General features: G+C 63.5%; 1 protein-coding gene across 6 annotated transcripts in view; it reads left to right on the top strand.

Annotated features, from left to right (window-relative positions):
* EBF3 (EBF transcription factor 3) overlaps nt 1-27,500 on the top strand; it is a 95,730-nt gene that overhangs the window by 55,041 nt on the left and 13,189 nt on the right. For all 6 annotated transcript variants that reach the window (XM_056106684.1, XM_056106680.1, XM_056106679.1 and 3 more), the window contains exons 7-10: nt 10,277-10,358; nt 12,894-13,011; nt 17,884-18,014; nt 18,517-18,643. In XM_056106684.1, coding sequence (XP_055962659.1) covers nt 10,277-10,358; nt 12,894-13,011; nt 17,884-18,014; nt 18,517-18,643 — 458 coding nt within the window. The remainder of the gene's footprint in view (nt 1-10,276; nt 10,359-12,893; nt 13,012-17,883; nt 18,015-18,516; nt 18,644-27,500) is intronic.

Below are 27,500 nucleotides of genomic sequence, written 5' to 3'. Positions count from 1 at the left end.
GCTGGCCCCGCCTCTGGGACCCTCCACTCTGGAGAAGGCGAGTCTCCCAAGGCCAGAGCGGAGGTGCTCCCTGGTGTCGCTTCCTTTCCCAGGGCTGGGCGGGGCAGGGGAGCGTGCGGCCAGTGGCCCTTCGGCACCTTGTACAGAACGGTCTAAGGAACAAGCTCTACTTAATAATACTGGGCAGAGCAGGCTCGCTGGGACGCTCCGGGCTCTGGTCTCAGTGCTCGGAGCACTCCTCGGCTGGGGGTGAGGGTCTCCTGCCCCCGAGGCTGCACAGCTGGGCAGGGCCCCGGGCTGAGCCCCAGCTCGGACACAGGCCAGCTCTGACTCCCACGGGGACACTCTCGGCCCTCTAGTGGGTGGAAGAGACACTGCGCCCGAGAGGCAGGACTCCCTCCCACCCCCATACCCCACGACCAGGAGGGCAGCAAGGGCAAGGGACACTCGCCGGACTGAGGCTCTCTTCACCCCAGGAACCCTTGTGTCCACCCCAGAGAACACGGGATCCCTATACCAGGGACCACCCTGCGCCCACCCCAGGGACCACCCTGCGCCCACCCCAGGGACCACCCTGCGCCCACCCCAGGGACCACCCCGTGTCCCTCACCAGGGTGACATCTGTGTCGGTGACCTACTTGTCCCAGCCAGCGGGCGGCCTCGGGTCACTGCTCAGTGGGGTTGGGTGTCCAGTGGCTCCCGACCTCCACCCCGGGTGCCAGGCGGGTGAGGCCCCCCCCTGCCCACCCCCCCACGGCACGCAGGGGTTGGAGGATTCTACCTTTTTGCAGAGTGATTGCAGAATCATAAAATATTTTAATTTCAAGGTTAGCAATTTTCTCTTGCATACTTAATTTATAATTAGCTGGTTTATAAACCTGTTCTGCGAATATAATTTTACTGTTGCCAAATGTTCTTCATGAATAATTAAGGGCAAATCCCTATTTATCAAATTATTAATATACCTAATAGCCTGTTTTCATAAACAGAGCCGCGGCGGCGTCGGGCGAGAGCGGCCGCTCCGAGGGGCTGGTGTTCCGTTCCCACCGCGGTGTCCGCACAGAGGGCCGCTTGTGTGGCGCTGATGTCACGGTCCCCGCCCGCCCTCCCGACAAAGGCCCAGGTATCGGTGGCCGGACAAACAGGATGGCCATTCAGCGCCGGCCCGGCCTCCAGGCGGGGCACACAATGTTGGCGTTTGTTCGGGCAGCTCCCCCGGCGCGTCTCGGGAGGAAACGTGACCGATGAGACTGTCCTTTCAGCCTTTCAAGATCTCCCTGGCAGGACCCGACCCCCATCAGGGGCTTTTCAAAGTGAGAAAGTCACTTTTCCATGTGAAGTTGGGACTGAAGGACACGGAGCAGCCGCCGGCCGGGCCGTGCACGGGGCCGTCTGACTCTGCAGGACTCGGGCCGGGGGACGGCGAGAGACACTCTGTGCGCCCCCACGTCCCCTGAAGACCCCACGACTGTTCCTTATCCTGTGCTGGAATCCAAGTCATCTTTGCGATGGAAGCTCCCAGCTCGCGCCGTCCGGGATCCTGAGAAACGGATGCAGTGAGCCCAGAGCCCGGCGAGAGGCCCGCGTGGATGGAGGGCACTGACCTTGCACATGGCCCACCAGGGTTCGATCCCCGGCATCCCCTGGGGTCCCCGAGACCCTCCAGGTGTGGCCCCCAGAGCCCAGCAGCACCGGGCTCAGAGCTGTCCGTGAGCGCTTGTTGGCCCCGGGCTTGCGGGCTGCGGCAGGAGTTTCCACCCGGCGCCCGGAGCGGGGCGCAGAGCCGGGCGAGGGGCAGGGCTGCGCCTCCCTGCCCGGGGCCGGCTGGCATGTGCGCCCACTCGCCATGTGCACGACTCCCTGTATGATTCATTCCAGAGCAGTTTTAGTCCTCATAAAATATTCATTTTGGTTGTGCAGGGCCTGTAATTGCCATCTCTCACCCTGAATTATTTATACCTCGCGCAGACTGACAAAGCTTCGCCATGCGGCCCGAGATGAATCAGAAACACCATCCCTGCTGGCGGCATCACAGTGGCACGAAATACGGCCCCCACGTCCTCCGGCCGGCCGGCCACGGCGCCTCTAGATCCAGCCTCTCCCGCTTGGCACGCCCGTCCCCCCCATTGTCTCGGGCAGGCAGGTGCCTCTCCACCCGAGCGGCGGCCTCCGTGCGCGCGACGCCGTCGGACGACTAATGTATCTTTATTGCCCTCGCTTCTTTATGCCTGGTAACAAGGCAGTCTCGAGCTCACTTTAGAGCCATATATTATACATTAGCGATAAACTGATGCAAATCGTCCCGAATCCTCTTCAAACACGAGAGTGGAGACCCGCCCGCGTGGAACTGCTTGTCACAAAAACAGAAAAAAAAGATGACGCGTGGGGCAGCGGGTGGCGCGGGCGGGTCGGTGAGGGTCCCGGCCGGGGACGGTGCGTCCGGCCTCCCGGTGGGCACGTCTGCTGGGCCCTGGCAGCCGCCGGGGCCCTGGGCTCGGGCGTCCACCGAGCACCCGGGGCCCGCCTCCCCCGGACACGGCTGTGCGTGCCGGCCGGGGGCCTTCCCGGCGAGGTGGCTCGGCTCCGGGAGGGAGGGCACTTGTCTCCCCAGGGCCGAGGGCGAGGACGGAGGGGCAGCCCCTGGCCGGGCAGCTGTGGCAACTCGGGCCGGCGCGCGCCCGCTGGGCCCTGGGAGGAGTGGCGCGGAGGGTGCCCGCGCGCGGACACCTTGGTCCTCGGCCAGCCCGGAGAGGGTTAATTTACGGCGGTGGCCGAGGGCTGCACGGGCCGTGGGTAATGGATGGGCCGGCCACACATTTCTCTTGTATTTGTTGACATGCCGGAGTAATGAAGTTAAAGCTCTGCACACATGTGCCCCTCATTAAGCTGCATTACCTGCATTAAAACTAATAATTGCCACTCAGAGCTGTGCTCCCATTAATCATTTATAATGTTTTAATAAGTTTTTAATCAGGCCCTAAAAGGCTTTGCGCGGCCGGCAGAGGCAGGGCCAGCCCCGGTGTCCTGCCTGCGTGCTCGGGCTTGATCCAGAATGTGATTTTTGTATTAATAATTCACCCGCCAAGATGATAGTTCTTAATTAAGCGAGCCGGCGTGGGTGGGGCCTGGGCCTGTGGGGCGGGGACCGGGGCGGGGGCTCCCCTGCTCGGAGGGCGGAGACAGGGGCGGCAGAAGCCTGTGCGCGTGTGTGCGTGTGTGCGTGCATGAGTGAGTTCGTGAGTGCATGCATGAGGTCGTGTGTGTGCGCATGTGTGCGTGTGTACGTGTCTGCGTGTGTGCACGCCTGCGTGTGTGCATGCATGAGTGAGTGCATGCGTGTGTGCATGTGTACATGCATGAGTGTGTGTGCATGTGTGAGTGCATGCATGAGTGCGTGGGTGCATGAGTGCGTGTGTGCGTGGGTGCGTGTGTGTACATGCATGAGTGTGTGTGCGTGTGTGCGTGTGTACATGCCTGCGTGTGTGCATGCATGAGTGAGTGCATGCGTGTGTGTGCCTGAGTGTATGCATGCATGAGTGCATGTGTGCATGTGTGTGCATGTGTACATGCATGAGTGCATGCATGAGTGTGTGCGTGGTGCGTGTGTGTGCATATATGTGTGTGTGCATGCATGCATGAGTGCATGTGTGTGGACATGCACGAGTGTGTGTGTACGTTCATGAGTGCTTTCCTGTGTGAGTGCATGTGTGTAGGTGCACGAGTGCTGTGTGAGTGTGTGCATGTGTGCGTGCATGTGTCACGTGTGACTGCACGTGTTAGTATGTTCTACCTCAGTACGTGCGTGCATGGGTACACGTGCGAGTGCCCGTGTGAGTTTCTGCAAGTGTGTGAGTGCTTGCGTGTGAGTGCATAAGTGTGTGTGTTGAATGCACAAGTGAGAGTGCATGTGTTTGTGAGTGCATACGTGCGTACGTGTTTGCGTGTCTGCGTGCGTGCATGTGTCAGCACGTGCGTGCGAGCGTGCGTGCGTGCATGGGTGGGAGCTGGTTCCTGGAGCCCGGGAGGGGCTGGGAGCCCGGGAGGCCTCCCTTCGGCGTCAGGCCGAGAGCCGGCACACGGCGGTGGGGGGAGGGGGCCGGACACAGTGTCCGCGCCACGAGGCACTTAATCCCCCGCACGCACGCAGGCACGCACGCACTCACTCACTCACGGAGTCCCCGTAAGAGTCTCGCCCGGAGCTGGCAACAAGTCAGGGTGCATGTGATGTGAGCCAAGTGATCCTGGCGTTTTTCTTAAATAAGGAGCTTCGTGATCAGAGCTGGCAAATAGAGGAGTGTCCGGAGGGACGAGGAAGCTGTTTTAATGAGCCCACAGCGAAAGACAAAATAGAGAGTGATTGACAGGGCGGGTGATCTGCGGGAGGGGAGCGGAGCCGCGCGGCCGGGCCCATTAGAAGCACAGGGAGGCGGGAGGGCGCCGGCCACGGAGAGCCACTCGGGCAGCACACGCCCGGCCAGGCCCAGGCCCCAGGATGCTCGGCACAGGCGAGCCCCGGGAGCGAGTCCTGCAAGCCCGCCCCCTTCCCGGGACCAGGCTCGGGGTGCGCCCGGCACGCCCCCTCTCTCCAGGAGGCGTGCAGGGTGCGCCCGGCCCAGCCCCCTTCCCGGGACCAGGCTCAGGGTTCCCGGTCGGCCCCCTCACTCCAGGAGGCCTGCAGGGCGCGTTCTGGAGGTAGAGGCCGGACCGGCCGGCAAAGCTATTAAATCCCGTCAGATCTCTGGCATCATTTTAATGAGAATCATTGCCGAAGTACAAGATCATGGTATCTGTAAGTACCTCTTGACAGCCGTGGCTGAAGCGGTGATGAAAAGGAAAACGATGAGAGCAGAAATTTAGCGATAAGGGCCGTCGGCAGGGTGGTGGGGCCGAGCGCCTCTCCAGGCCGCGAAGGGTTAATTTTCTAAACCTAATAATGTTCGATAGTGAGGTATTTGTCAGGAGATAAAGAAGTGATAGAATCTGGGAAGTGGGTCCCTTGGCAATTGTAGTACAAATATTGTTAATGCGGTGCGGTTACTACAGCGAGGGAAGGTGGAATAGCCCGTCCGCGGGAGCCAGTGCCCCAGACAAAGGCCACGGACGGTTGAACTGCGAGTCAAGCCCGGAGACGGGCGCATCCCGCTCCTGCCGCCTTTCCATGCGGGACCTCGCGTGTGCGGGGGCTGGGGGGGAAGGGGGAGCTGGCACCAGGGAGGGCCCCTCAGCCGGGCCCCGCGGCACAGCTGTAAGATGCCCCCCAGCCCCCCGCACCCCGCTCTGATGACGTCACGGGGGCCGGTGCGGCAGAGTCCTCTACCTGGAGATGTACAAGAATTTAATAAGTCTGGTGTTAAAGCAATTTGTCATGGCATATTTGAGGAATAAATCAGACTAATGGAGCAGATTTCTCCTCCCGTCTGGCATTAAGGAACGCAAGCCCCGTAACAGCTAATGGCAGGAGAGGAGGCGGAGAGGGTCGGCGCGAGGGCCCTCGCGTTTTGGAAATCCAATACGTATTGACCTGTGGGCTATCTCCGAGCCCAGATCTGATGTCAGCAGAGTGTAGCTTGTAGGGAGCTGCTCATTACAGGGCCTCTGAAGGAAGCGCATTGTCTCGGCCCGATCGGCTACAACCGCTCAGTAATCAATACTGCTCGGCTGATGGCCGGCGCGCTCACGGCGCAGCTGCGGCCTCTGCTTTCAGGGACTCCCCGGTAATTAGCAGGGATTGGAGGAAGCACTCCACGCCACTCTCCTCAGCCGAGAGAAGTCTCTTCAAGGGGCGACTCTTAACTCCTTCCTGGCCAGCGCTGGCCACGGCGGACGCCCCCGCCCCGCTGTCCTGCCCTCTCTGGGCAGTGCCGCGCAGGCGTGGCCCATCGGAAGCAAGTGGACGCCACGGCCGGCCGTCGCGGCCGATGTCCGGCAGGACTTGCCGTGGCCTTCATTCATTCTCGGGGGGTGCCGAGGCCCGGCTCGCCAGTGTCCGAGGAGGTGTGGTGCCCCCCTGCAGAGCCAGACCCCAGGGGGTACCCCACATCCGGTCAGGTCCCCCGCACGCCGCCCCAGGAGGGTGTCCCTTCTCCTGCCTTCCCGCTGGGTTTTCCGCACCGGCCTCTCCTGTCGAGGTCTTACGTGGGAACGGCCTCCTGGCTTTGCATTCTGAATTCTGCGGCTGAAACTGAGGGGGTTGGTTGGGGTGGGGCAGAGTACCACCCCCGGGAGCCTCCCGCTGTCGAGGCCGAGACCTGCCAAGAAGCTTCGGGTGTTTGGACCACCCTGCCCCAGGTTCTCTCCCTTTGCTGCCTGACGAGCCCCCGGGAGCCGGGCCTGGCCCCGGGGCTGCTGCAACCTCCCAGTCTCGGCTCACGTTTTCCGGGTGCCCATCCTGGGCCTGGAGACCAGGCCGTGCCTGCCAGGGCTGTGCCGAGGCGGTTCGGAGCCAGTGGGCGCGTGGAGGGGCAGCAGTGGCTGTTCCCCGCCCTGAGCTCCGCACAGCCTCAGACACCCCGGAAGTTCCCAGCACCTGGCCGCGGCGGCTCCAGGGGTGAGGGGACGCCCGGGTGCGAGGGGCTCACGGCGCCCCCCAGCCCGCCCAGCCCAGCCCAGCCCGCTGCATTTCTGCAGAGAACATCCATCTCTGCTTTGACCAGAGGGAAAGAAATCATTATTACATGATTAGTGGCTTCACTTAGGTGAAAAACAGCAGTCTCGGGAAGGCGGGCGGGATGAGCTGTATTAATTACCCAACACTCGCTGGCAAAATGATTTTATCAGTGATTTGGCCACACCGGCGAGCTCCTTGCCGCCTGGATCACAGGGGCCAAGTTCTGTGTCCGCGTGCGGGGAGGGCGCGGTGGCGGCGAGGGCGGTGTCGGGCGGAACAGCCCTCGTCAGCCTTTCTGACAAACCAAATTCATTCCTTATGTAATTGATAACGGCCTCGGCCAATTACTTCACACATTACAATACACAAAGGCCCCCTTACAGGTTCTGCAGGGTTGTAATTAGCCATGCTAATATCCCTTTATTGGCCCTAATATTGTTCAACACCTTTTGCCATCCCGGAACCCACTGGAGCCCGTGGCCTGTCAGGACCGCTGCTTATTGAGAAGGATAGCTTTAATCAAACATAATTGCAGTTAATTTTTCTCTCCTGCTCTCTGTTGCCAGCGTCTAATGCCACGGACTCCTTGATATTCCATTAAATTACAATTAAACAGCCCCCTTTGTTTCTGATTGTCCTGAACACCACCACAAAGTTCTGTAGCCGTTTAAAGGAGGGCTGTTCGTCCTAATTGGCTGCGCGCTCACCAAGGACCAATTTGCACAATACCCATGTAGAATTTAAACAGTTCATAATGTAATGGATATTACACAGGAGCCTAACACTACAATTAAAATGATTTTCATCAGATAGAGAAGCTCTGGTTAATCAGCTTCATAAAAGTAAACATAAATGAACTAATTCATAGCTTAAACACAGAAATGGAGCCGACTTGGAAATCAGTTGGGTGCCCCCACGCCGGCCGCCCCGGGCAGGGCCGACCCAGCTGGCGCGTCGTGGCGTTGGGGGTGGGGGGTTTGAGACCGAGACCCAACTCCTGGCCGAGCGCGTGTCTGTCCTGCAGGCCAGTGGCCCGGCCTCACTGTCCATCCCGGCAGACGGGCCTCTGGGTGCTCCCGGTGCTCGAACCAGGCCCCCTAAGGACTCGAGACGGTCCCGAGCCCGAGCCCAGCATGCCCAGGCGCTGGCCACTGACCTCGGAGCCGGCTCTCTCCTCCCCGCTAGCCCCGTTAGAGCACTTGCCCGGGGTGTGTGTGCGTGTGTGCGTGTGCAGGTGTGTGTCTGTGAGATTGGGGTCGGGTGCTCCTGGGAGGATCAAGAACTTCCCTGAAGTGTGTGAGTTGTGTGTGTGTGTGTGTGTGTGTGTGTGTGTGAGATAGGGGGATGTCAGGTGCTCCCGGGAGGACTTCCCGTGTGTGTGTGTGTTGTGTGTGTCTGTGTCTGTGCGTGAGTGTGTGTGTGGTTGGGGTAGGTGCTCCAGGGAGGACCGAGGGGCGTGTCTGCCCCGAGCTGCCGCCTGCCTCCTGCCTGGGAGAGACAAGTAAATAAAGCCCATATTTCAAGCTTGATTTACTCTGGTGCCTCCTGCGAAAGATGATGACTCTTTAGGGAAATAAAGACAGGTCAGGAATCAGTGTACATAATGGTCATTTTGCTGATGGGCCGACAGATGCGGAGGGCCACTGTACACAATTAAGCGCGGGGTCCTAATGACAGGTTCGCATTTCCCCGCACGCCGGCATCGAGCAGCAAATCCATGCTTAGCAGCAATAAAGAGTTTATTGGTGTGAAAGCCAAAGATTTTCTGACATCGGAGAGATTTTTCCTTTCATAACAAGAGTATTAAATCCTTTGTGTACCGGAGTCTGGAAGAGATATGCAGAGCGTTGTCAGATATTCCGGAGGAAAAGGCCAATTAATGGCGCCCAGGAAAGGCCGGGCTGCCCCGCCCGACTCCGGGTCAGGCCCACCGGCCCCCGCCCCCCGCCCCGCGTCCCCGCCCTGCGCCCCGGCCCTGCGGTGGTGCCACCCTGCTCCGACTGCGTCCTGCCCCCCGCCACGACAAGGCTTAATTGAATCCTGGAGCCGAACGGCCCAGAGGAGAAGGTGGGAGCCAGCCCCCCCCCACGAGGCTTCGCCGCGGCCCCTGGGGTCCTTCCCGCGTGCTGGCGTGGGGAGAGGGGCCCCGCGAAGTTTCCCAAGCGCCCAGTCACGTGCGTGGCGCTGCTCCGTCTCCAGGCAGCATGTGTGTGTGTGCGTGCGTGTGCGCACGTGCCTGCCTGGCCGTGACCGCGATGCATGTCTGCCTGCACGTGTGTGGGGACGTGCCACATCTCCTGTCTGCTCCGTGAAGAGGCCCGAGCGTGTGCATGTGCCGTGTGTGTACGCCTGGGGGGCGTGGCGCCGTGTTTGCGTGTATCTGCATGGATGGCAGGCACGTGTGTCCCCGCTGCCTCTGTGCTCCCGGGCCAGCCCCCGCCTGCCCCGTGTCTGCCGGTGGTGACCGCGTGGCTCTCTGGAACTTTTCCCGCCTTGGAGGAATGTTTACACCACCCTGGGTGTCGGGCACAGGTGGGGCCGACGGTGAAGCCACACCTGCAGCCCCCCCAGCCAGGCCGGGCTGGGCCCCGCAGAGCCCCGGTCAGACCCCTTCCTGCTGCCTCGCGAGCCCCCTGCACGCGGCCCCGGGCGGGGCTGCCGGTCCCCGCCGCGCTCACCTAATTACCTGCCAGGCCGGTGACTTTGCGGCGCCCTCACCTTGTTAGGGCCGCGGCGCGGGCTCAGACGCGCTCGGCCCAGGTGCGGCTCATTCACCTCGCCGCGCGCGGGGCTTAATTGCGCGGCGGCGGCGGTTCGGAGAGTCGGTGGGTGGAATAGCAAATGCGGGCGCCCTGGCAGATGGCGCGGGAGGCGCGCGGCACGGAGGGTAGGTGAGCGAGTTAATAAAAGATGTAAATTCGACCCTAAAGCGGTCGGGCCGCGGCATCGAGGAAATCTAATTAAGTGCCCACTGTCGCCGGGCTGTCCGTGGGGTCTCCCTGCCTGGGGAGGGCGCGGGCGCGGGCACCCCCTGCTTCCAGGCAGAGTGGGCCCCCCGGTCCCACACGATGCCGGGTTCGAGGCTCGCTGAGGCTCTTCCCCGCCTGAGCCCTGGGTTCTGCGCAGGGCATGCAGCGGCGTGAGCTCGGGGCCAGGGCTGTGCGGGCGCAGACGGGAGCAGGCGGGCAGCGGACACCCTCTCCGGGCCCCTGAGTGGGCTGGACGGCACGGCCGGCTCCAGGACCCCGTCTCCCCAGGCCCCGATTCCTCACACTGCCAAGTGGCACGAAGTGGGGCTGGGGGCCAAGAAGGGCCGCCTGGCCTTGTGCCCCCCCCCCCCCGTCCCCACTGCTGCCCCCACATCCACCTTGATTCCCGTTTCTATTCACCGATTCACGTGTTTGTGAGGTTGCCACGTGCCGGGGCCACATCCGGCCGTGGACATCCCGGCTGCCTTTGCACGCGAGTTGCCGGCCACCACGTGGGGGTGGGCCGCTGCTCAGAGAGGGGGTGCGAGGGGGACCCTGGCCCCAGGCCCAGCGCCTGCCTCTCACGGTCGCCCCCTGGGGACAGCCCAGGGGTCCCTGCCCCAGAGTCCCACGTCTGTTGTCTGATGGCCCTAACATGTATCCCCCCGCCTTTTTTTTTTTTTATTTTGTATCTTTATAGATTCTTTCTAAAGTTTTTCCTCAAGTGCAATCAGAACTGTCTGAAGAATGCAGGCAACCCTCGGGACATGCGAAGATTCCAGGTAGGTCCGGCGGCCGCTTGCGGGGGTCCCTGCACACCCAGAGGGCAGCCTGGGCACGAGGTTCTTTCTCGGCCGGACTCCCTGAGGGTGGGCCCGGCTGGTTCTGGGGAGCGTGTCCCAGGCTCCCCGCCCGCTCGCTCAGCCCCTGCTTGGCCAGGCGGAGCTGCAGGGGCACAGGCCGGGGCCAGCCTGGGGCGGGTTCTGAAGGATGCAGGAGAATCAGCCCCGACTGTCCTCAGGGCCTCATAGGCGGACCCAGGCTCTCAGGGAACCTGAGAACCCCAGGAACCTGCTCTCGGGGCCACCGATGGGGTTGGGGCTGTCCCTGCCGGGGAGGAGCTGGGCCCGGGCCTGGCCCTGCAGGCAATCCACACTGCATGCACCCTGCGTGCCACTCGGACAGAGTGTGGGGCCAGCAGCTGGTGGGGGGTAGGGAGAGTGTCCCTTCGAGTGGCCGGCCCCTCCTGTCCCTTTGGAGGGAGAGACTCGGGCGGGTGCCCCGGCTGCCACTGGCCTTGGCCCTGCAGGGAGAACCTCAGCCCAGGGAGGTGACGGGGCAGGAGGCCCGTTCCGAGGTCGCTGCTGGTCCAGAGCAGAGCCCTGGACCAGCTCCTCCCGCCTGCTCCCCGGGGGGCTGCAGACACACAAAGGAGCCTGGGGCAGGAGCACAGGGGGAGGAGCACAGGGGGAGGAACGTGGAGGAGGGGCATGAGGGAAGAGCACCAGGGAGGAACACCCGGGGAGGAGCACCGAGGAGCACAAGAGAGGAGCACGAGGGAGGAGCCCAGGGGGAGGAGCATGAGGGAGGAGCACGAGGGAGGAGGACAAGGGAGGAGCACAGGGAGAGGAGCACCGGGGGAGGAGCATGAGGGAGGAGCACAAGGGAGGAGCACGGGGGAGGAGTACGGGGGAGGAGCACAGAGGGAGGAGCACGAGGGAGGAGCCCAGGGGGAGGAGCACGAGGGAGGAGCACAAGGGAGGAGCACGGGGGAGGAGCACAGAGGGAGGAGCATGAGGGAGGCGTGCAGGGGGAGGGGCACCAAGGGAGGAGCACGGGGGAGGAGCACGGGGGAGGAGCAGACACAGGTATGGGGCAGCTGCCGGAGGCCCGGTGAGGTGGCCCCTGATGCTGGCTTGTGTCAGGGGCCGCTGCCCCGAGGCCCCAGTGGCCCCCATGTGCCCAGCCCCTGGGCGGCCTCTATGGAGGGTCTGTGGCCGCTGCCCTGGCCCCTCTGCACTCCCCTTCCTGGCTGCTTCCTGTTCTGGGGGGGTGGGCGCTGCCCTGCAGGAGCCAGGGGATCCTGGCAGCTGGCGTGCGACCGTGCAGACACCAGCTGACCCGCCTGACCCCTCCAGGGCACGGGTGGACTCGGGCAGCCTCGGCGAGGCACCGCAGACCCCACAGCTGGCAGTGACCGCAGGGAGGCGGCCCTCGGGGTCCCGGGTCACGCGCACCTGGGGGTGAGCGCTCAGCTTCCCCCCCCCCCCCCCCGTGCTGTTCCTCCTTTTCTATGTTTATTCTTGGTTTGGGGCCACACCCAGCAGTGCTCAGGGCCCACCCCTGGTGGGCTCAGGGGACCATGTGGGGTACCGGGAACCGAACCAGGGCTGGCCATAGGCAGAGGCCTTATCTCTGTGCTGTGTCTCTGGCCCAAGCGTCACTGCTTTTCATGACTTTAGTTCTTCACGTTCTGAGAGAACAGATAGAGAGACGGGGGGGGGGGGGGGGGGGGGGGAGGGGCAGCTTCAGGCTCACAGGAAGGTCTCGCAGGGACCCTGACATCCCGGGCTCAGGCCCCCACTGTCGCCTGACGCCGGGTGACTCAGTGGCTGTGGCTGATCCCCAGGACTGCGGCTCCCTTGGACACACGCCCCTTCCCTCGCCACTGCCCGCTCTGAGCTGTGGGGGTCGTGTCCTTCGGCCCCTGCCTCTGGGCCCGGCCTGGGGTGCAGCGCAGTCAGGGGGTCTTCCCGGCCCTCTGCCCGCCCCGTCCGACTTTGTGCTCAGGAGGGAAGCTGTCGGGGAGAGAGCTGTCCTGGCTCCGCGTGGGGCGGCGCCCAGATGCCTGGTCAACCCGGAGGGCGCAGAGAGGGGCCTGTTCACCCGTCCGGCCGGCGCCGTCCCGGGGGCTCCGGGACACTCGTGGGGGGCCCTGGGGGCGCCATGCCTGCGGGTGCGAGGTGGCTCTGCCTCTGGGTGCGCACGGCCCTTCAAGGGAGAACAGGCTCAAGCGGACTCATTTTAATTAGATAAACTATCTGATCAATACGTGAGCAGATCAATCACAACAGCGGCTTTCCAGCGAGTGGCTGCAGGGGGTTTGGGGCGCCAATGGCGGGAAGCCGCCTTCTCTAAACCGGCCGCTGGTGAGCAGGATAGGAGATTAGCGTGTAATTAGTGCTGTGGGGGGCAGCATCTCTGATCGGAACACCCCCCCCCCAGGCCCCCAACACTGACGGACACGGCGGACACAGGCCTACATCCAGGCCGGTCCCGCCCCGCCGACCTGCCCTCACACGCTCTTGTCTCCGCAGGTTGTTGTGTCCACCACGGTCAACGTGGACGGCCACGTGCTGGCCGTGTCTGACAACATGTTCGTCCACAACAACTCCAAGCACGGGCGGCGGGCGCGCCGCCTCGACCCGTCAGAAGGTACGGCCCCTTCTTATCTGGACAATGGTAGGCACATCGCACACCTGCTTCTCTTTGCCACGCCCCCTCCCGACCCCCTCCCATGGGGCCCCTCGCGCCCAGCCCGGGGTGGTCCTGGCCAGCGGCCGCCGTGTCCCGGCCTGCGTGTTCCTGGCTGTCCCACTGCCGAGGGACGCTCGCCTGCTCTGTGTTGACCTGGTTTGAGCGTGGCCATCAGCGGGCTGCGAGACCTGTCCACCTCCGTGCTCTGAGCACACATTGGCCGGGGCCCCTCCTGGGCTCCGAGTGGCCTCTGGGATATGGCCTGGGTCCAGATGGGGTATATTTGTGTGTGCACGCGTGTGCGCACTTGTGTTTGGGGGAGGGCCAACGCACTTTCATGTCTACCCAATGCTTGCGGGTGAGAGATTTACAGGTCACTCAAGAAAAGAGGCCTTCGGGTCTGAACGGGTGAGAGCGGGACGGGCACGGGGTGCAACAAATCTTGGATGCCGCCTCGACACCGGACCCCTCGGTCCAGCACCGATCTGTCACCCGCCTTTTGAAAGCAGGTCCCTTCTTCCACGAGTATGTCCCCCTCCTCCGAGGCTCCAGCCAATGGGGGCCCGTCGTGAGAAAACCAAGGAGTTGCTCTTCCTTCACAAGAGCGAGTCGCAAACGAAACGGGGTGATTGAGTCCTCTGGAGCCGGGGCGTGTTAGAACCACCCATTTCCAGACCGACCCCCAGTGGGGGGCTGGGGCATGGCGGCCGGGGGGCCGGCGTTGGGTCCGACCAGAGGCAGCCCCGCAACCCGGACGGAAACTGGAAGATGGTTTCTGAATCTGCCGTGGCGCACGAAAATAAACTAATTTGTTTTTCTACATTAATGACTAAGGTATAAGAGAACAAAAATATAATAATTAAAGGTCGCCCTGGGTGCTGGAGTCATTAGAATCTGTTTATCTCCTTCCTATGCACCGACACTAGGTGTGCGCTCTGCTTAGCGACCATCACTAATGAGGCTCACAATTAAGAAAGTTGAATCCCTGCCCTCCGCGCCTCCCTCCCCGGGGAGCCGCCACTCGCGGGCGAGGCTCACGGAGGCCCCCAGCTCTCTGCTGACGGGCTGGAGTCTGGGTCCAAAACCAGCTCCTCTAATGAGCTATTATGATCCAAGCAAAGCACAGTATTTATTTTTGTAAGTAGTGTGGAGAAGCCTTTGACTGTAAGCAGAAAACACAGCATTTAGAAAAATAAAGCCACTTGTGGGTACCTTGGAGATCACGGCCGGCCAATCCGAAGCTGTCGGTAGCCGCAGACGCGCTTGGGCGTCCCTGGGTTTGTCTTTCTCGTGTTGTTTTTTTTTTAATCAGCAAGCAAACGGGCTTCACTTTCTTTCAAGAGATCAGAATTTCTCGTCCCGGCCAAGAAAGTGAGGAAGAATGCAGAAAGATGCAGAGAGATGACTTGGACAGAGAGAGAGAGAGAGAGTGAGAGAGAGAGAGAGAGAGAGAGAGAGAGAGAGAGAGAGAGAGAGAGAGGAGGCGGGCCGCCAGTGCTCAGGACCTGCTGGTCTGGGGATGAACGCCCACCCTCCGGGGCTCCCCCTGCGCAGGACCGTGCCCTCTGCCTTCTCGGGGGAGTGGATGCTTGGCAAGTTCACGTGCAGGCTGGGCCCCCTCCTGCCTAAGGCGTGTGTCCTTCTGCCCATGAGCGCGATCGCAGGGGTGGTGCTGCCTCTGACCCCCCCCCCCCTTCCTGCCAGGGCAGGCGCCCCTTCGGCAGCTCTGGGCTGTGCGTCTCCTGGCGCACACCTCATTACCCAGTCAGCCCGGATTCGCCAGCAGTGCGCACCCGCGCCCGATGGTTTCCAAGTAAACTAATTCCCCCTGCTGCTGGCGTGGACGCCTGCCACCGCGTCCTTTGAGCTTCCAGACAGCAAGGCAGATTATTTACAGTACTGAGCGCAAGGAGGGGACCGACCCTCTGCCTCCGGCGCGGAGCAGACGACCGGGCTCCCTTACCCGCGCCTGGTCACCCGCCCCTGGTCACCCGGCCCCCCCAGGGCTCCAGCCCCGTCTAACCCTTCCCTGAGCCCTGCCCGGCACCAGCCCACAGCACCGGAGCGATTTGCATGCCAAGTGCCGTAATGCGGTTAGGTTTATGCAATAAGGACGAGCGAATCCGGGCTGCGGGGCTTTAGCGAGTTGAGGGGAACAGATGGCCCAAGGAGAGGTAAAAGGTATAATCCTATCAGCTGGAGTATCAGCCAGCCATCTGGACATCCCCAGCACAATTACAAGACATTTTAGCAGGCAGAACAAAGAAATCTTCGGGAGGCAAGATTAGGCCTGTTTTGAGTGCTTCAATATTGTGAATGCAGGGAAAGGTGACGAATGCCGCGAGATTACTCCAGAGAGCTGCTGATTAACGGCGCGGGTGGGAGCCGCCCCGAACCGAGCCCGGAACAGGCCGGCGGACCCCCGGAGGAAGAGGGCAAGGCCCGGGGTTTGGGTCGGCAGCACGGGTTCCAGTCCGACTGCTTTCCCCGACCCAGAGGCTGGCCCTTGCCGCAGGGGCCCCGTGGCCCTCGGGGACCCCGGAGAGGGCCCTTAGGTGGGGAACCGTCTCCCGTGCCAGCTTCTCCGGATCCTGCACGGCTCTCCCGGAGACCTGGGCCACCAAAGGGATGCTAGACAGGGCTCAGTCTGCAGGGGTGGGGAGAGTTGGGGAGCACTGGGCACACACGCGCGCACATGCACCCACCCACGCACGCACCTGCCCTCTCACGCACGCAAGCACCTACGTCGACCCACGCGGCACGTGCATTCGAGCACCAGGCCCGCACCGCGCACCCACGCAGGCACCCACGCAAGGAAGCACCAGGCACCCAAGCATGCGTGCGCACGCAAGCAAGCAAGCACCCTCCTCCCTCCCACGCAAGCACCAAGCGCACGTGCGTGTGTGTGCGCGCGCGCACAGGGACCCTCCCTGCCCCTTCCTTCCCTCCTGGCAGCCCCTGCCCTGGCCTCTCGCCGCCCCGCAGCCAGCCGGGGCGCCTGGCGAGCGCTTTGTGCGCGGGTATCATTAGGCCCCGGCGCTGTCTGTGTAACTCATTTGCGGGCCCAGCCCTCGCCCGGGCATGGACATGCATGCAAATGCACCGCGGGGAGGCCGGGCCTCTCCACGGCCGCGCGGGCGCCTCTGCACGGCCGCAGCTGCCAGGCACAGCCTCTGCGCGCGCAGCAGCCCGGCTTCTCTCTCCCTCTCCCTCTCTCTTTTTTTCCCCCCTTTTCTCACCTCCAAAGTAAATTTGTTTACTGTAATTTTTTTTTTGTGAATTATTTGCCGTAATTGGCAGTGCTGATGAAGGTCACCCCCTTGGAGGAGCCTTGCCAGCCTTTGGAGAGCTGATCCTTTTCAAATGCTCTCCATGCAATTAAGAAAAGCAAATGTCATTCGGAAGCCTCAGAAATGAAAATTTGTATGAACTTATTAGCATGAAGTCAACAGCGCTAGTTAAGGGCAGGTTCCCAGTGTGTGCTCTGCGCGCGCCGCGCGAGCCGCGTGGGGAAAGAGCAAATATAACCCCCGCTAGTCCAACATTAAAGCAAACAAAGGAAGGTGCTTGTCGGCGCCGACAACAATAGCTAATGGTGATTAACTAGACGGCCCGCGAGCGCACACGCCCGTCAGCCGAGCCAGGCTTCCGGAAACGGCGCTTATCGGCGCCCAGCCCTGACCCCGGCCGGGAAGATGATTTATCAGGAGCCCGCGACAAGGGGCTCCGCAAGATGAACAGCCTAATAAGGCCCCGGCGTCCTCCGCAGGGCCCCTGGCTGCCCGCCCGGCCGGGGCCCAGCCCAGCCGCTGGGCTGGTGGCCGCTCCCCGGCGTGGTCAGCACACGGGAGACACACAAAGGTGGCCTGCGGGAATGGCAGGCCCCTCCCCGGCCTCCTGCCCCCTGGGAGAGAGGGCGTCCTGGTGCCCGGCGGCCGCCTCCCCCGGCTTCAGCACAGCAGGACCCTCCGGGCATGAGCCCCTTCCGGCCGGCAGCCTGTTCTTTGTGTGCAAGAGCAGAGAGGCCCAGGACTGCGGGGGTGGGGGGCACCCCACGGCCCGGGCGGGAGACCCCCGTTACAACCTGGGACGGGGCTGGTGTGTCTGTGGAAGCCCCCCCCCCACCCCCGGGCGCGGTGGAGGAGGAGGGAGGACCCGGGTATCAAAGGCCCCAGCACCCGCCTGGGCCGGCCCTGCAGCCCTCCTTCCCCGCAGGCGGCCCCGGGCTAGCAGCCGGCTAATAACTCATGCAAATATGAAGACCCCAGAGACAAAGGGAGGTCAGGCCGGCGGCTGGGGACTCCTGTCCACAAACAGCATTAGGTGTAGGATGTACCTTGGACAAAGGTATCAATACGGTGCTCCTGATTTTTTTCCTTTTTTTTTCTGTCCTGAGGAAAAGGGAAAAGTGGTCCTTGTGGCCGTCAGAGGACACTGAAGTTTTGAACCAAGAGGCAAAAGTTCGTGGCTGAGAAAGGCCCCCATTGGCGGCTCGTGAGGAAGGGAAACGCAAGGCGCTTTCTCTCTCCCACCTCCGCCGCCCTCTGTTCTGGTGGCCGCAGGACGCTCCGTCATTTGGAGCCGTCGTTGCCCTGACACAGAATTTGCCCCCTCAGGCTATTTTTGCCCCTGCTCTCTAGTACTCCACGGCGTGGCCTTTGCTTCATAAAACGTGGGCTCGTTTGCGTCAGACACACCCACACACCCCTCTCCGTGGCCGTCTGTGTGGGCCGGGCGGCGGGGGCACGGGAGGCGCTGAGCCCGCCCCCACGGTGCTGGGCGGCTGGTCCGTGGCCGGGCTCTGAGTCTGTCTTCTCTGTCTTGCAACAGCCACTCCCTGCATCAAGGCCATCAGCCCCAGTGAAGGCTGGACCACGGGGGGCGCGACCGTGATCATCATCGGGGACAACTTCTTCGACGGGCTCCAGGTCGTGTTCGGAACCATGCTGGTGTGGAGCGAGGTGAGTCTCTGCTCCTGTCCGCGCCCCCCTCACGATCGGGGGTGGGGGGGAGAACGAGCCCCCACCAACGGGCCGTGGCCTGCGGGTGTGGGGGTTGTTCCCCGGTGGGGTCAGACCTGCTGCCCCCTGGGCCTCCAGCCTGTCACAGGGGAGCCCCGTGCACTGGAACAATTAGCTCCAAATGCCCGGGCCTGGTGGAGAGCATCTGGTGGCAATTTTCATATGAATGACGCCTTGTGGTGGGCCCCTCGAGGCCCTTCGAGGAGCCGCGTGGGCCCCGGGTCTCAGGGAGATGATCCCGTTTCTGCGCGCCGGGGTCTGGGGTTTGGCGTTCCGGGCTGAGTTTACTGGGCCACACCTGGTGGCACTCAGGGCCGGCTCCTGGCCCTGAGCCTGGGGTCAAGCTGGGCGGGTCAGGCCTGGGCCCTTCCCTGGCCGGGCTGTGCGCACGTGGCTGGTGCCCCCTGTTGTGAGCCGCTGACAGTCGCTCTGTGGTTCCCAGCTGATCACGCCGCACGCCATCCGTGTGCAGACGCCACCTCGCCACATCCCTGGAGTCGTGGAAGTGACGCTGTCCTACAAGTCCAAGCAGTTCTGCAAAGGTGCTCCTGGGCGCTTCGTGTACACAGGTGAGTGCAGCCACGCCTCCCTGGGTCTCGTGTATACGGGTGAGAGCAGCCACGCCTCCCCTGGTCTCATGTACATGGGAGACGCGGATCCAGTTTCTGGATGGGAGAGTGCAGCCACACCTCCCTGGTCTCATGTACTCGGGTGAGAGCAGCCACGCCTCCCCGGGTCTCGTGTACACGGGTGAGTGCAGCCACGCCTCCCCTGGTCTCATGTACACGGGTGAGTGCAACCACGCCTCCCCTGGTCTCGTGTACACGGGTGAGTGCAGCCACGCCTCCCCTGGTCTCGTGTACACGGGTGAGTGCAGCCACGCCTCCCCGGGTCTCGTGTACACGGGTGAGTGCAACCACGCCTCCCCTGGTCTCATGTACATGGGAGACGCGGATCCAGTTTCTGGATGGGAGAGTGCAGCCACACCTCCCTGGTCTCATGTACTCGGGTGAGAGCAGCCACGCCTCCCCTGGTCTTGTGTACACGGGTGAGTGCAACCACGCCTCCCCTGGTCTCGTGTACACGGGTGAGAGCAGCCACGCCTCCCCTGGTCTTGTGTACACGGGTGAGAGCAGCCACGCCTCCCCTGGTCTCGTGTACACGGGTGAGAGCAGCCACGCCTCCCCGGTCTCGTGTACACGGGTGAGAGCAGCCACGCCTCCCCTGGTCTCGTGTACACGGGTGAGAGCAGCCACGCCTCCCCTGGTCTCGTGTACACGGGTGAGAGCAGCCACGCCTCCCCTGGTCTCGTGTACACGGGTGAGAGCAGCCACGCCTCCCCTGGTCTCGTGTACACGGGTGAGAGCAGCCACGCCTCCCCGGGTCTCGTGTACACGGGTGAGTGCAACCACGCCTCCCCTGGTCTCGTGTACACGGGTGAGTGCAGCCACGCCTCCCCTGGTCTCGTGTACACGGGTGAGTGCAACCACGCCTCCCCTGGTCTCGTGTACACGGGTGAGTGCAACCACGCCTCCCAGGGTCTCGTGTACACGGGTGAGTGCAACCACGCCTCCCCGGGTCTCGTGTACACGGGTGAGTGCAACCACGCCTCCCCTGGTCTCGTGTACACGGGTGAGTGCAACCACGCCTCCCCTGGTCTCGTGTACACGGGTGAGAGCAGCCACGCCTCCCCGGGTCTCGTGTACACGGGTGAGTGCAACCACGCCTCCCCTGGTCTCGTGTACATGGGAGACGCGGATCCAGTTTCTGGATGGGAGAGTGCAGCCACACCTCCCTGGTCTCATGTACTCGGGTGAGAGCAGCCACGCCTCCCCGGGTCTCGTGTACACTGGTGAGTGCAGCCATGCCTCCAGGGTCTCATGTACACGGATGAGTGCCATGGTGCTTCCAGACAGGGTGCCCGGCCCTCGGGAGACCAGCACAGCACACAGCACTCAGCACACCGTCTGACGTCGTCCGGCTGGGCCCTGTGGGGAGAATGTGGTGACTCCCGGCACTCGCCTCCTTCCGTGGCCTCCACCTTGTCGGGGGCAGCGTGGCCTCGGCAGTCCAGGCACCCCCCAGTCCATCAGGGCAGCTGCGCCCGGCCCCGAGGTCGTGCCCTGCAGGGAGGCTCAGTGGCCAGTGTCCCCTCACAGAGCCGTGGCCGGGGTTCAGGCTCCCCAAGGACAGCTGGTCGCAGGGCTGGGCCCCTGCTGTCCTCGGGGCTGCTCTGCAGGAGGGGGGGGTGTTCCGGGGACCCTGAGAAGCATCCAGAGGGTCTGATATTCTGTGTCCCCTCCAGGCCTCGCGACCGCCTGGGCTCCTGCCTGCCCACCCCCAGTGACAGGCCTTTTCTCCGCTTGGGCCCGCGGCCCTCTGGCCAGGTGGGGGTTATTCCTGGGTGCCCGCTGCCCACTTCCCACTCTGGCTGTGCCTGAGGTGGGCTGCTGCGCAGGTCCCGGGCCCAGCCTTGGGGTGCTGCCCTCCAGCCTGAGACACCTCCGGGGAGCACTGGGTCTGCCTCAGCACCGTGTGGGTGGGTGTGCTTTCTCCCAGGCTGGCCCCCAAAGCAGCCACATACCTGAGCGTGTGCACGGGCAGTGGGTGTGTGAGGTGTGCACGGGCAGCGCGCCTCTTCCAGGGCTCTGAAGTCCAGGTCTTGGCTTCTCCCTGTGGTCCTGGGCACACGTGGTGGTCAGCCCTACTCAAGGCCGGCCCTGCTGTGTCTGCTGCCCCTTGTCAGCTGGGTGTGTTCTGGCCACAGGGTGAGCACCCAGTTCACAGTGGGCCAGGAAATAACTGGCCACTGCCTGGCTGCCCCGTGGGGGTCTGTGCCTGGTGGGGGCAGCTTGGCCAGCAGGGGAGGGTCTGTGCCCGGGGGGTGTCTGTGCCCAGCGGGGGTCTGTGCCGGCTGTCCTGGCAAGGGTGCTTCCAGGGACCTACAGGGTGCAGACCAGGTGCTGTGACTCTCCTGGGTGAGGGGTACAGCTGCTCTGGGTGGGACCCTCCATGGGCAGTGATCGGCCACAGGACCACCGGTGTTCCCTGCCCCCCCCCCAGCCCTGCTGCAGGCTCGTCCTCGATACCGTTCTGGAACGGGGGTGGGCAGCAGCCCAGGCACCTTCTGCCCCTTGGCCGGCCCCATCCCAGGTGGGGCCCCTTTGGGGTGTGGAACCTGCCCTCCCCACGTGTTCCCCTCAGGGCTCAGGGTCTCCTCGGGGAGGGGTCTCCCACAGCAGGGCTGCAGCGAGGTGCCCCCCACCCCAGGGGCAGATACGTTTCAAACAGCGCCGGGCGCAAGGGCAGCGGGTCGTGGCCCGTCTGACCTGGAAGCTTCTGTTGGCTATCACTGTCCTGAAGGTGACGGGCGGGCGGCGGACCGGTCGCTGGGACCAGCCCCACCCCCGAAAGGACCCAGCCCCCGAGGCACGAACAGCCAGGCCTGTGGCGGGCGCCGCCCCTGGGCATCTGACTGCCATCATGCGCCCGCCCGGAGGCTGCCGGGACACCTCAGTGACCCTCCCCGTGCCAGCAGGCAGGCAGGCAGGCGGGCGGGCCTGCGGGTAATGAGCCCTGGGCGGCCAAGGCCCCGCCCCCGCCAGGCGCGCTGGGCTCTGAGAAAGTCCAGAAAGACCCTATTAGCCAAGCCCGGGCAACGCGCCCGCGCCGTGGTGCCCCCTGCCCCCGGGAAGGACGGCCACCAGGCCCTCCACCCAGGCCCTCAGCCGGCTTTCAACTCCGATAAAGACACAATTACCTCGGGAGTGTGAGGCGGCTGAGTTGATTAGCACGGCGAATTAAAAGAAGGAGTCACAAATGACATGTCCAGCCCTCCGCTGGCTCCTTTTATTCCCAGCGAGCCTCACCCCTGTTGTAAGGAGGTCAGAAATGAGAGAGAGAGAACAATTTTCGAGCGGCTAGCACTTAGGAGCAGAATTAACAATCACTCTGTATGTAATTGCCAGTTAATAGTAAATTGCCTCGCAGACTGTAAACGCAGTGTAAACGGGCAGCTCCTAAAATTAAATTAATGAGATATTTGCTGCATTTAAAAGTGAATAGTGCAAATTAATATCGGAGCGCGACGCTTGTTTTAATATTTGTCTGAGAGTGTGTCGGTGGCCGCGTTCGTGCTGATTACGGAGAAGCCAAGGGCCCTTACCTGAGCGGCTCCTGCCAGGTGACCCGAGGGGGCCCCTCCCCGATCCCACCCACAGACACGCCTCGAAGGGTTAAGAGTAATGAAGGAAATCATTTTTAATTAGCATACAGGATCGAGGTGTTATTTGATTAAGACAAATTGGAATTTGTATGCTTCTAATTGAAATTAGGTTGGTGACAAACTACTTTTACAAACACCTGTTTGGGGGCTGGAGCGACAGCACAGCGGGGAGGGCGCTGGCCTTGCCCACGGCTGACCGGGGTCCACCCCCAGCACCCTGTGTGGTCCCCGAGCCCTCTCAGGAGTGATCCCCGAGTCCTGAGCACCGCCGGGTGTGGCCCCCAAACAAGACAGAAGACCAAAAATCCCCCCAAATCTCCCAAAACAAACACCCCAAACACCTGCTCCAAGGGGCGCCTCCAGCAGGCCCGAGGCAGTGGGCGCGGGGCCGGACGTTGGCCGCTCCTTCCAGACCCTGGGCCTCCGCAGCACGGGTGGTGGGGCGGGCATGGGTGGGGGTGGGGGTCAGCGGGCAGCTGGGTGGCAGTGGGCGCTTCCCGCGACGGGGCCGGTGTTGGCCGAGGGGTTGGCATGCGGGCGTGGCGCCCCCTCCCCATCCTGCTTCTCGAGCGGTCTGTGCGGGGACCACCTCTGCCCACAGCAGGGACCCCAGCAGCGTCCAGCCGCCCAGCTGGGCCAGTCGCGCTGGCCTCCCTCTGCAGATGGGCCAGCGCTTCTCTCAAGTGCACCAGCCTGGCGTCAGCGTGGCCTCTGACCATGCCAACCGGTAGAGAGAGTTTGGGGCATCTGAGCCCCGGGTGCTGGGCACCCCACGCCCGCCAGCAAGGCTCTGTGGCTGCACCGGGACCACGGCCAGTTGGGGTGTCCACGCACCCCCGGAGAGCAGACACCCGGGCTCGGGGCTGAGGTCAGCCCCAGGGATAGTGCGCAGGGGCCCACCCAGGACACCTCCTGGCCTCTCCTGAGCAAGCCCCGGTTCAGTTGCTCAGAGAACGTCTCCCGAGCTGCCCAGGGTGGGGGTCTCTGTGCCTGTTGGGCCTCTCTTGAGCTGCTGGGGCGGGGGTCTCCGTGCCCAGCCGGGCCCCTCCCAAGCTGCTGGGGTGAAATCTCCCTGCCCAGCCGGCCCCTCCCGAGCTGTTGGGGTGGGTTCTCCCTGTCCAGCCAGTTCCCCGCTGCCCGCGGCCTTGGTTTGCTGGCCGACAGGGACCCTCCAGGAGCTGCGCTGAGTTTCGGGCTCCTGGCCCCGGGCTCCGTGGGGCTCTGGGTGGGGGGCGCCCTGACCCTCCCTCGCCCTGGCCGTGGCAGCGGGAGTGCCCGTGTGGGGGCTGCAGGGTCCGGGTGGGCCGGCTCGCCCTCCGTCTCTCGGGGGCAGCAGGAGACGCAGGGTTTGTGCTCTGGTACAAGTAGACTATCTGTCCTAATCAGTGACACCCATTTACCGGAATTGCTTAAAATGAACTATACCTCATACAGAAATCGCACATTTAGAGAGTCCCATTCATCATCCGGAAATTGAGGCCAGTAAACTTTCCTGGTCCTCCAGTGGGATCATAGACATGCATCAAAATGTTAAAAATGATTGGTGAGAGGGAGCTGTCACCCATTTATCAAGGAAAAGAACATTATTTGCTAATTTCCCACCCCGACTGGTGACAGGGTGCTCCGTCTTTGGACCCGTGGTGACCAGCCCGGCCTTTCTGTTATTAGTACAAGTCAAGCGCTTTTGGGCAGTTGCTAACAAGACACATTTGTCTGTCACGAGACGGGCCGTGGTCGTTTTCCAAGGGGCTCTGACCGGAGTCTGCTCCCGTGCCCCACCGCTCCGGCTCGCGGCCGCAGAGCCCGGGAGGGGCCCTCTGATAAATCACAAACTTTCCGTGTCAAGGTGACGGTATCGACTTGGGTGTGGGGCGCGGGGAGTCATCCATCTCGCCCAAAGGACAAAAGAGTCGCCGGGTCTCGACGGCAAACGGCCGGGCTGAGGGGCGTGGGCCTGACCCTCCTGCCCGCCCGCGGGCTGGCCCGGGCTCACAGGTGTCCCTGGCAGGTGCCCAGCTGGGCGCGCGAGGAGGGGCCTGGCCGGACGCGGGCTGGGGACACGCAGGCCGTCCTCGGAGCGCCCGGGCCTCCGCCCCACCGTCCGGGCACCGCCAGCCTCCAGATGGGCGCATCGAGCCCGCGGGGCTTCTCGGCATTTGCTGGGAAGAGGCGGCTGTAGAGGGGCTTGAGGCAGGGGGTCGCCCTCCCGGCCCTGAGCTTCCGGGAGCTTCTGGCCCTGAGGGACAGAGTCTGCCCGGGCACTGTGAGTCACCCCACAAGGGCACCTGCCGCGGCCTTAGCTTGTGGGCAAGGCGATGGCACGTGGTGCAGTGGTCACCTCGGGGGCCAGTCCAGCCCAGCCCAGCGACCCTGAGGGCCAAGGCACTGCTGGGCCCGCCCACCTGGCGGCCGTCACCTCTGCCGGAAGTTTCTGGAAGCTGCCTGTGGCTAGGACACGTGCCCTGACCCCTCCTGTGTCCCCTGCCTGCCCTCACGGGACACCCTTGCCTATGTCCCCTGCACAAAGCCCCCGCGAGCAAAGCAGGCCCCTCGACCCCCACCCCCATGGCCACTGAGAAGCAGCCAAGGGGGTTGAGCGGACGGGCAGGTGGGAGGGGGTGGGTGCATGGAGGATGGGAGCTGGGGGGTGGAGGGACGGGTGTGCTGGCCCCCATCTCTGTCCCCTACCCCCCGGGGGAGCCCTTACCCAGAATGCCCCGGGAGCAGCCACCCGGGAAGGCAGGGGAAAGGCCCTTCCTGCACCCCCAGACCCCGCGCTCAGGCTGGCTGTTCGCCCAAGGCTCAGCCACATTCCAGGCATGAGGGCAGTGGCCCTGCCTGGCTGCCCGTGGCTGCCGGGGGCCTCAGAACAGCCCAGCCCATCCCAGTGGGCAGGGACGCCTTTCCGTGCCGAGGGGGGGACTGGCAGGCAATGGCCTCCCCTCCTCCACCCTGTCCTCCTGGGAGCCCAGGGGCAGCGTTCACCCGTGTGGCCGCCCCGGGTCTACTCACAGGCCCTGCGTGTGGCCCCTCCCATGGAGTGAGCTTCGGGTCGCGTGGCCGCAGGAGGCCAGGCCGGACAGGGGTGTGAATCTGGATTCGGGCTCTCCTGGTGCAGCCAGAGGCCACTCAGAGGGGGACCCCCACCACGTCTGCTGCTCTGAGTGCCTGGCCCTGGGGTCCTCAGGAAGGGAAAGGCTGACAGCTGCTGTGTTCCGCGGGCCCCGAGCCCAGCCCAGCCCCTGGGATGGTGTGAGAAAGTGCTGAGTTCGGGGGTCCCCGGGGTGGTGGGGGCGAGGGGTGTGTCCAGCCCCGTTGGGAGGCCAAGGACGGAGAAGGCAGGAGGGTGCAGGGGGGCGTTGGGGCTGGCCGGAGAGGGCACTGCCGGGTCCTGGTCATCTTGGCGTCAGGAGGCTGTGCCTAGCCCGGGCAGGGTCGGCCTGTGGGCACGTCCCTGTGTCCCAGGGCTTAGCCGTGAGCTAAAGGGCAGCAGGGGCCTGAGCCAAGCACTGTGGCTGGAGCAGCTGCCTTGCCTGTGGCACCTGGGGTGGTCCCGACCCCACAGGAACCCCCAGTCCCTGCTGGAGGGGCCCCGGCACAGGCCGATGGCGCCCCCTCCCCCAAAGGGCCTGGAAGCTGGCGATGCTGAGGCCAGGGCCAGCGGGGCACCACACACTGTACCCCACTTCCCCGCTGTGCCCGCCCCCGCCAGCCCCATGCCCCCGTGGTTCATCCTCAAGTGAGCAGGGGACCCGCAGGCAGAGAGCGTCTCCCACACAGGGAGCCCCGACCACAGCCACCACAGATCCCCTTCCCAATCGGGGCTCCCTCTGCCCGTCACTTCCTGTCCACGGAGCCCAGGTGCAGTGTCTGCCGGTCACACACCCTGACCGGGTTCCCGTGGTGCCTGCGTGGTCGCCAGCCATGACAGACACACGGGGATTCGGGAGCCGTGAGGAAGGCTGCACGCGCTGTGTGCACTGTCCTGCCAGGGGAGGCGGCTGCCCGCCCTGCAGACGTGTCTGGGCCCTCTCTGATTCGCGGGCGCCCGGCCTCAGAACCCTCTGGTGCCCGCCAAGCGAGGGGCCCTTCACGCCCCTCATGCTCAGGGCTGCTCCAGGATTCGGTGGGGCTCGGGACCCTACTGGGTCCCCCCTGGGTGGGTGTCCTGGCCCGGACGGGAGCCCAGGGGTAGCTGTGGTCACTCACGGGCCATGGCAGCGAGGGCCCCCTCGGCCCTGGGAGGTCTGTGGACAGAAGCGGCCTGGCGTCCTCGAATGCTGCTGTCAAGTGTGGCCAGCGAGGGGTCATCCGGGTGACCAGGAGGAGGTTTCCGTGCTGCCGCCAGGCCCTGGTGCATGGATGCCCGTGCGGGGGCCGGGGGGCCTGGCGGGGGATGCCCACGCCCCCTCCCCCACCCCGCTGGGCTGTGCAGCCCGGGGCGAGGTCTGGGGGGGGAGGGCACCGCTGACCGCACCCCTCTGCCTGCCCACTCGCCCTGCCGCGCGTTCTGTGATTGAAATTCATTGCCAAATTTATTGAGAAATTAATGAGAAAAGCTGCAAAGTATTGACTTTGAGAGGAAAACACAACTCATCTTGAATGAGGAGGAAAATGCAGCAATAATTTAGCCGCCATTGATCCGGCCCTGTCCATGTATTGATCTTCATTTTACAATATTAATTTGCACCTGCAATCAGCTGCAAAGGGGCCGATCTCATTCCGGGCCGCGTTAATGTGCCCTGCATTAGGTGCTCGCGGGCGGGCGGGCAGGCGGGCGGGCGCGGGAAGGCAGGTTTCCCCCCGTTTTTGCTTGTTACCGAAATAGACTAAAAATTAATTTTTTGTCAGACAAAATATGAAGCAGAAACCCATCTGCACCGGGCGCCTCCGCGTGGGCAGCCGCCAGCCACCTCTCATCACCGTGCTCGGATCAGTTCAAAGTTCATGAAATTTCTATGAGCATTGATCTTGCCCCATTGATTTTTTTTTTTTTTGCAGCAGATCTTTGAAATTTTAATTTCCCGAGCATCTGAATTTCTTATAGATGGAATGCACTTGGAGGAGACGGTGGATGATGAAGTGGGGAACTTAGCATCAGTTTAAAGCCTGAGCAGGGCCGCCCGGCCTCTGCAGACGTGTGTGATGTTTCTGAGGCGGTGGGGGCTCGCGGGGGGCGGGGGCGGGGGCGGGCCCGGGGC

Source organism: Sorex fumeus, unplaced genomic scaffold, assembly GCF_029834395.1.
Source record: "Sorex fumeus unplaced genomic scaffold, SorFum_2.1 ptg000142l, whole genome shotgun sequence".
Classification (NCBI taxonomy): domain Eukaryota; kingdom Metazoa; phylum Chordata; class Mammalia; order Eulipotyphla; family Soricidae; genus Sorex; species Sorex fumeus.
The sequence above is the reverse complement of the archived record's forward strand: the minus strand, read 5'-3'. Positions and strand labels throughout refer to the sequence as shown.